This window comes from Macrobrachium nipponense, chromosome 6, assembly GCF_015104395.2.
Source record: "Macrobrachium nipponense isolate FS-2020 chromosome 6, ASM1510439v2, whole genome shotgun sequence".
Lineage (NCBI taxonomy): Eukaryota > Metazoa > Arthropoda > Malacostraca > Decapoda > Palaemonidae > Macrobrachium > Macrobrachium nipponense.
The window spans coordinates 19,957,761-19,967,647 of NC_061108.1; the positions used below are offsets into that span (position 1 = coordinate 19,957,761).

General features: G+C 36.6%; 1 protein-coding gene across 1 annotated transcript in view; it reads left to right on the plus strand.

Moving 5' to 3' along the window:
- Nucleotides 1-8,531: 8,531 nt before the first annotated feature.
- Nucleotides 8,532-9,887, plus strand: part of LOC135216736 (uncharacterized) — a 23,307-nt gene continuing 21,951 nt past the window's right edge. The window contains exon 1 of the mRNA XM_064252205.1: nt 8,532-8,738. Within this exon, the coding sequence (XP_064108275.1) occupies nt 8,690-8,738 (49 nt within the window). The 5' untranslated portion in view covers nt 8,532-8,689. The remainder of the gene's footprint in view (nt 8,739-9,887) is intronic.

Genomic DNA, 9,887 nt, shown 5'->3' on the forward strand with positions numbered 1-9,887 from the left:
TAAATCTAATGTAATGAAATAAGACTTTCAACTTTCTAGCAATGCTCTCCACACAGATGAGGGTTGGTTTGCCATGGCACACTAAGAAAAATTAGAAACTTTTTATTGGTGATTAGATAGAATCTCATAAAATTAGTTCCCGAAGCTTCTTCATCGAACAGTATATTATAAGTAAGAAATGGGGACAGAAGAGGGGATATTCAGTAGAATGAAAAGATGAGGAAATAAAGAAAATGGGAGGTATAAAAAAAAAGGAAGCAAGAGGTAGATAGTAAGCGAAATTTAGAAAATTAAAATTATAGAAGACAGATGCAAGCATCTGTTACACTTCCTATATTTCACCGTTTTCGTCACTCCTGAATTAATAAGAGAGGAGAATGTGATGATTTGGCGAAACTAAGTGACAGACAATAATGGCAGAAAGATTATTAAGCACTGACAACACTTAAACAGATACGAAGCTAAGCGAAAATACAAGATTTTTTTCACATGCCCTCGCTAAAATTTTTTTACTTTCAGTGATATGAAATATATTATGTTTCCACACGGCGCCTTCTACATCTTGCACACGACACGCTTCTGACTCTAATCAACACAGCATGTGTTAGCCTAAGGCAAATTTTCCCTCAGAACTCGAAGTGAAAGCAAAAATACGCTGTTATCAGAGCCACGAATATTACCTTGATGATGATAGCGTCGGTTTGGTTTTGCATCGTCGATTGCTTAATTGTCGATAAGGAAGTACGTGGAAGAAACTGCAAGCATTTGCAAATAAATGTTCAATTGAGCAAATACCTGAATATAATTATATTTACGTTAAACTGTGTAAAATTGTCTTTAACATCAAGAGGCTTTGACGCAGACATCGTGCGAAACACTTTCTGTGGAAAAGGAACTTATTACAACTGTGATTCTACGTGAAATGTTGACATGACATACCCTTCAAGAACTGGAATTGGAAGGAAAAGTGCTCATGTATTTTGAAGCAAAATAGTAACTTTCCCTTAATTAATCCGGACACGTCGTAAGCACAGGCGTAATTTAGTACAGTTGGTGGGATAAAAGGTTTATAAGGCATGCAATTTTGTACGAGTGAATATTAGCAAGTACTCATCCATCCTTCTTAACCAACCTTTTCTATGTTGTTCTATGGATGAATTGCAGTGGTTTAACTGCCATAACATTCTGTTGCACCGTAACTGACACACTGTTTTCATCTGTTAGATTGTAGATAAAAGCAATAGTAAGAAAATTAGAGAGAAAAAAATCCTCTATGCTGAGGAAGTAGTGCGTTACTTGCTATACAAAGCATCAGCATTTTAAATTCTTTTGAGATATCACTGCATAGTTTTCCTGGAAGTACCAAGCAGGCAAATATTTTTGACCCTTTGAACTAGCAGGCTAATTCCAAAAAACGGGGTCAGCGCCTGCATTTCTTTAATGAGGATACCAATTATATAAACACACACACACACACACACACACACACACACACACACACACACACACACACACATATATATATATATATATATATATATATATATATATATATATATATAAGTATATATATACATATTTATTATACATATAATATGGTATACCTTTCATGTACTTAAACTGAAAGAATATACTGGAGAATGGAAGGAACATATATTATATATATATATATATATATATATTATATATATATATATATATTATAATATAATAAAGATACCTTTCATGTACTTAAACTGAAAGAATATACTGTAGAATGGAAGGAAAACAAAATGATGTTAAGTGTAATAAATTTTTTTCCAAGTTAGTCATTCTTCATTTCAAAAGGAACTGTAACCTCCTATGGTCACTACCAAACTTTTCAACTACCTTTGGAAGAGTCAAAAGAATGAGTAATTTCTTTTCCAGGATTTCAAGGGGCGTGGGATAGGGGGAGAAGTATCCCCCGCCCTCGTCCCTGCGTACCGCCGCCCATGGTGTGTAGCCATACAATAAGAAAAAATAGAGTAATATAAAAGGGACAGTCTGTGGTAGCATGCGTCCCATTTAGACTTACGGGACCAAGTACACTGAGTGTACCAAGACTGCATATATACTCTATAGGCAGGTCAGGAACGAGAGGGGTTGGCTCTGTGGAATTACCTGCAGGGTATCATCTCTACCCTAAAAGACTTTGCATGCTGACCTGAGGCTTGAGCCATGTTATCTTTATTCTGGGTATTTTATAGGTCAGTAATGAATGGGTGAACCTCCTGTGTAGTAAACATCTACAACTTCATACACCTACAAGGAAGGCTCATCTGTTGTGCGCCAGACTTCCCAATGCGCACTGAATGAGTCACATTCATCTTGCATACACTACTGTACCTACAGCTTAGGAATGAAACCCTTTTCTTTCCAATGCATCTGTCACCCCATCTATCTATTAATTCTTTGTCTACCTCTTTTCTCTCATAATAGTAAATCCAAATAATGTCGCCCCTGAACACCTTAATAGTTATGTTGATCTTAGGTCGCCTTTTGAATAAGTCAGAAGTTATAATTTCTGGAGCAGTGCATAAAATGCTCACAGGTGAAGGCTACATCCCGACAGTATATGGAACACTCAGTACTCAGGTCGTCTATAATTCTAATATAAAGTATAAAAGATTTGGTTTCATTTATTCCAGCAGTGAGGAGGAACCAACTTTAACCTAAGAATCATTGGTTTTAGAGATACCCTCAGGAATGAAAATACATTGCATTACAGCATCTCTGTTGTAATCGTATCAATTCTCGGGGCCTTTCTGTTCTTCAACTCCTTCATTGCCTTCCTAATATTCTTAACAGTCACTTCCACAAGCAATAGATCTCATTCAAAGGAATTTGTATTGTCATTCTTTTGGTCTGGTTTATAGTTGTGGCTGGTTGAACTGTGCTTTCAACCTTCCACTTTACCTCTTCCACTCTTGGCGTCATTCAACTCTGTCGTTACTACTCATATTCAACAGAGCTTCAGAGTACTCGTTCCAGTAACTCAGGATTGTATTCACTTCAAGCAGCATCACTTCATCTGAATTTATATATATATATATGTATATATATATATATATATATATATATATATATATATATATATATATATATATATATATATATATATAATTTTGATCATTAACATCTCTCTGCAGTTACAGAACTTATTTTTCCTGAAGTACTTGCTCACACTCACCCCTCTTTTGAAATTACCTGTCTTAATTTCGTTCAGCGTCTTATAAGAGAATGGTTTGTACTCAGTGGAAGACAATAATCATGAGTTCAAAGGATAATGAAAGATATTCAGCAGATAAGGAATCGTTACCATTGTCTTTCACGTTGACTTGCAAAATGCAGATGAAATTCCCTGCCCTGTGGCTGGCTGTCATCGCTCGCGCAAACATCCCATCCTCTCAAACAATAAAACCCCGCACCGAGAAAAGATTTCATTTTTTCAAGATGTAACCTGACATTTTAGAAATCTATATAAAAAAAGATGATAAATCATAGAAATTCCTTTAGGCAACAAGTTTACGGTAAAAGATGTTTACAGCTGTCACAGACACAAGAGGATGATGCAGAAAAAAGTAATAGAATTTTGTATGCATCCCAATATTGATATCAATGAGGAATAAAGTATGTGGAAATTAAAATTGGACCCTTGAAACTATATTAGGGTAAGCTGTATTAAATATATATGAAAAATGTTAACAGCAGTAAGAGGTTTTGTTTTCATGGAAAATATAAACACAATAATGATTCTGAAAGGGAGGATTTGAATGCCGGTTGTCAACAGAATGTATTGCTCCCTTCACTGAACCTACTGTCTTATTTTATCGTTTTCCCTTTGAATTGTTCCTTCAGCGCTATTTTTATCGTCTTTCTCTCTTGAGTATTCGGTTACACCTGCCACGCCAATTATACTCCAATCTCTCAATTCCGTTATATTTCCCTACTTTCTGTGTTTTCTGAGGTTTGTCAGCGCTCGTTGTCATTTCGTGCTCTGGAACAGTGTCATTTGAAGATAAGACAATCATCGTCGTTAACGAACCTGAAAATACACCTGATTAGAAGTACAATGATCACAGCACAGCTATCTAGGGATGACGAGAGTATTCTCGTCCCATCGGAAAGAATTCACGAGTTTTGCATCGATTTCAGTTTCCATTTTCACAGCAAAAGAGTAACTTGCGGAGAGCGCGTAGTAGGTACGTCCTTTCAGGGCCAAGCTCCTTTAGCCCTTAATTTTAGACTTACTCGTTATTCAAATTTCTTTCGTTAATCATTTATTGACTTTTTTTTATCTAGTTAGACAGTCAGTTAGTCAGTTAATACAATTTCTTTCACTGTTATCATTTTCAAAGCTGTGGGAATCAGTGGTCGATTCCGCCTGATTCGCACGAACACTGTGATTTGTAAAGCTGAAGTTTTGAATAATAATTTTAGTTGGTTGTTTTTAAACCTTCCGGTTAATGATTATTCACAAGGGTGCAATCAGTCTATATTTAAATAAACATTCTAACTCTTCTATAACCAAGATTAAAATTTCCTATGATTTCTCTTGTTATGTCCCTCAGTTTAGTGAAGTCATTGTTGTACGGAATCTTCCAATGCCTGACGAGAATATATGGCCTTATGCCAGCACGGGCTCTTGATTTCAGTAAGAACCTAAATGTTAGGGACAGGATAACTCGCCCAATCAATGACTTTACCTAACATAAGGTGTCTGTATAACTGATTCACTTAAGGTAGATTCTCGGATGAGCCTTATTCTTACGAGACGTTTGTTTGGTGGCTGCTGATTGGCTGGTACCGGGAGGTAGGCAGCTCCCAGCCAATCAGCGCGCCAAACTAACGTCTCGTAGGCATAGGGCTCACTCAAGAATCTACCTTAAGTGAACCAGTTATAGAAGTATTTATGAAGCAGGTATGGTTCAATGAACTCGCTGCGGGTTCTTTGCTTTATCCGTTCACTTTTGTCAGCTGTTTTATTATTTCATTGCATACTTACATTTCCAATCTTTTACACTTGATTTTAGTCCTCTGATAGCTTCTACCTCTTTCTCTTCCCAGTCAACGTTTGCACTTTAATTCTACATATAAAGGAGAGTAGGTTTAACATTCCTGTCATACATTCCTATTACTATTTTTGTACGCAGTTCCAAATACTGTTTGTACATAGTCCTCTTCTCTTTCGAGCCTTTTTATATATATTACTTCTTCATATATTTTTTGACACGCTTTTTTCCGTTTTTACTTTTGTATACAGACTACCAATGTTACACGCACTCATGTTTATCCATTCTAATTATTTTCATATTTAAGATGCTGACCATGGCAACGTTTTATAGTGCCTGATTATATCTATTTTAATTAAGTCTCCCAGTTGCTACCTCAGTCCATCTCTCTCTCTCTCTCTCTCTCTCTCTCTCTCTCTCTCTCTCTCTCTCTCTCTCTCTCACGCTGTGGGGCAACATTAAATGATTTGACGCTGTTGTCCTAAATGACTATGCATCGTCCTTGGATCTTAGACAATGTCGAGCAAACACTATTTCTTTAGTCTCGTAAGACATCCAGTATCAGCAGGGCCATGTGAAAGGCAATCCCTCGGTTGCTCAAGCGTCTGCTATAAAAAAAACGAGAGTACTGTTATCGAGCATGAATTGTATATTCAGCGTTACCTACTATATTTATTCACCTTTTTATAGGCGACCTTGTTTTAGCGCAGAGAGACATGAAATAACAATTCTTGTTCAGCGAACGTGTCGATATCGCTGGAGTGAAAGAAATGACATTTTCTTAACCTTTGCCCGCTATGATTACTTATTGCAAATTGAGGGTTTTTGGGGTGTCTTTCACTGTCGTTGAGGATGATAACTGATAAAGCAGGAATTCACTTGTCTTCTTTGAATGAAAATATTGATTACAGGTACCGAAGTCAAGGAACACACCGCAGTTTCAGGAGGATCCTTTCGGCCTCCTTAAACATTACTATAGATGACCTGATAAACATTTATCAAAAGTCAAAAGGATGCGACTGCGTCGGTTCTTCTGACGTTTTTCTGTATGTAAATGAAAAGGTTTGACAAACTGACTCAAACGTAAACATAAGAAAAGCGATACAATCAATTGTACTAAAGAGAAAATCGCACGCAAACAGTCCTCTCTCTCTCTCTCTCTCTCTCTCTCTCTCTCTCTCTCTCTCTCTCTCTCAGACATCTGTTAGTGTAAGCGTATGCTTATAACGTTATGAAATAACAAAGGGCGAGGATCTCAGTTGTTAACGGTAATGATACAGCTCCACTGGATCTACAACAGTTTATAGGTTTTTCCAGCTTATATATCGATTTACTACGATCAGTATTGCTATACGGCCATGAATCAAACTATATCTAAAAGATTCTGTCGAATTCAGAATAGAGTTTTAAGAAAAATATCAAGAGACGGATAGCAGGATAAAGTTCACTGAAGTTCTTTATAAAGGTGAGACCAAGTTGAAGATGAGATGGAGATGACCTGGACTCGTCATTCGACTCTCCAAGAGAGAATAGTGAGTGACAGTGTTAGGTCAACACCATCTTAAATTGAGAATTCAAGATGGCGTTGGTTAGGTCCACCAGGTCCCAGGAGAGTTGGATGGCAACAGAGAAGAGAGGCTGGGGATCTGTGGAAGTGAAGGCACAGGGACAGACACGAATGGTAGAATTGTAACTATTATAACTATAACAATGAGCCTTATTCATCACTAAATATATGAAATCAATTTTCACCTTCATTCTCTGAAGGTAAATTAGTACACTGACATTTTTTATTACCAGTTTTGCATGCTACGAAACTTTACATTGAAGACCTCACTCATTTTCAAAGATTTTACTTAGTAACTGAGTCTGTGTTGTGAATACTTTGTAAATGTTGATGTACAGATCTTGGTATTCTGGTATTCCGTGTTATTCTTGAATGATCTTGAATGATTTCAAGGCATTTTATTGAGCGGACAATGTTCATGAATGCCGAAATGTCCCTTTCAGAAACACGAACCTGGCAATCATTTGAGGATCCTCTGAACAACGCTTTTAGCAGTTGACGTCAGTCTTATGATATACCAAAATAATTCACATGTTTTTCATCATTGTCCATTTACGCTAGTTGTTATCGTCAAGTCTAGTGCCGGACATAAAAAGTACGTGACTATGTTGAGAAATATAAGTGGCACAAATCTGATTAGTAATGTGCTTAAAGCCATCTTGTTTTTTCGGTCATCATCTTCAACTTCGTTTTTTTTTCTACAGCTCTTTATTCATTAAAAAATTAGTTTTTGTTTTTTCATAAGACTTCATTTGTTTTTTCAATCTATACTCTACTCTATACCTTACTTCTGTTGGCTTGGTATTTCAATTCTAAAAGATATTAGTTGAGGTCCTATATGATGAACAATAGCTGTAACAATAATATACAGCAGTTCTGAAACATCTTCCTTTGCGCGTGCTGTACTTGTGACCCTAGTTATGCTGAAAACAGCTTCAGAACCTATTGCTAAATTGTTTCAATATCTTAAATTATGCTGCAGTCTATCTTGATCCCCAGATGTTTACTTACTAGAACTTCCAGCAATAGAAACGGATATTGAATAAAAGATAACGGTTCTTACTTTTACTTTTAGTTTAAATAGGAGGAAATAAAATGTATATATGTTAATATGCAACAAGGCTCAAATCACCTTGCGTACTTATGAGGATCATCAACATCCATAGCCATGTAAGGCAGGCTGTTCCTCAGTTTTCATTAATAATGATAATAATAATAATAATAATAATAATAATAAATCAATAATAATAGAATAATAATAATAATAATAATAATCATAATAACTAATAATAATAATAATAATAATGAATTAATTAGTATGGTCTTTATGGTCATTCAACTCTTGCCAAAGTATGATTCCGAAACGAAAACAGAAGAAAAAAAGTATTGCTGCAATTATCATTACTCATTTGTTTCTAATTGTTCCATTGTTCCACACACACACGGAAACATTAGAACGAAAGAATAGTAAATGTGAATGACGGATTGAGGCGAACGTCGCACTATGAACACCAGCAGGGTTGACGTGCTGCTGCTGAGGCTTTCGTGTAGGTTTATGCAGCGCCTGTAAGAGTATGAACGTTTTTGCCAAGTAGGTGTCTGCTTGATTTTGCAGCGTAAGGCTTAGCAGGTGGCAGTGACTGTCATCACGTTCTTCTTTGACGTCTCGGCTTCTAAGGGAAAAGTATTTTGTTCCAGTTAATAATAATAATAATAATAATAATAATAATAATAATAATAATAATAATAATAATAATAATAATATGAAAAAATCATTTTTCGCAAATCAAGGATGACCAACGTTATGGTCACATTTTTTTGGTCACGTAGCACAGTCCTCGAACTATAAGCAGCAGCCTCTCAGGCATGAGAATGTTATGACGTTGGTCCACATGGTCTGCTCGTAATGGACTCTATATAAAGCCAGGCAGACGACAGACTCACGAGACGGAAAAAAAGGCCTCCCGCTTGCAGTGGACGCACGCGATTCTTGAGCAACAAAACCCCTCGGTCACCCATCCCTTCAGGTTTCTGCTCCAGTGAGGGCAAAACGTCGACTCAAATCAGCTCGTGAATTCAGCGGAAAAAAATGCTGCCGTTGCTTCTGCTGTTGTTTGCCATCGTTTCCAACGCCTCAGGTAAACCTCTGTTATGTTCCCTGACTTTCAAAAGTTAAAAGGGATTTTACGAAGTATTACATGTAGGTGATCATGACTATCATTGGAAATGATTCATTTCACTAACTCTCCATATTTGGGACTCCAATCATTCTTGGGTAAGAAATTGAGCCTTTACAGATTGTTAAGCAGAGGTTAGAAAAATGAAATCTTGTCTCTTATCGTGACTTCATTTCTTCATTCTGAGAGACATTTTATCTCCTGTGTAGCCTTTTATATAGACAAGCATGAAATAGAAAATATTGGGAGTTAAAATAAGAAGGGTAAGTCCTGAAAGAAAAAAAAACCGCCTTCTAAATGGGGGAAGTCAAAAGAATAAAGGAAAACGTAAGCAGGAAAAAGAAAAAGGAAAGAGACCATCATCAACCCGAACAAACCTATAGAGTTATTGATACCGAAGAGTATATGTGAAATCTGATGGCTTTTTTGGATGGCATATGATATTATGTTGAAAGTATGATGCTTTTCCCCTCAGTCACCTGGATCAGAAGCCAACGCATTATCTCGCAAAGAAAGGAAACGAAGGCTCCTTACTGCTCTGGAAGACAAGGTTCCAAGTAAGAGCATGGGCGCTCGCAGCGTATTTTCAAGGGAAGCCAGGGGGGGGGGGGGGGTTTGGGGTTTGTTGGAGGGGGGGGGGTGGCCAAATCTTAATACAAACATGTATAGTTTCCGGTATATAGCAGACCAACACTTTTAACCCTTTGAACTACATTGCAGGTTCATACTAAAAACAGTATCAGCGCTTGCCTGCATTTCTTTAATGGATAAAGCAATTACACACACACACACACATATATATGTATAGTATATATATATATATATATATATATATATATATATATATATATATATATATATATATATATATATATATATATATATAATTTTTTTCCAGGATTTCGGCGGGGGGCAAGTGCCCCGCTTTGCCCTTGCGTGCGGGTACCCATGAAGAAAGAATGATTTGGTGATGCAACCAAATATGCTGGCATATAAAGTCAATATGACTGTAAGATAAATTATGATTGTGTCAAGAAAATAAGCGGCTAACCTTCAGAGGCATAGCTAACAGAGTGGTTAGTGGCACTTTCAAGACAAATGCAAATATGT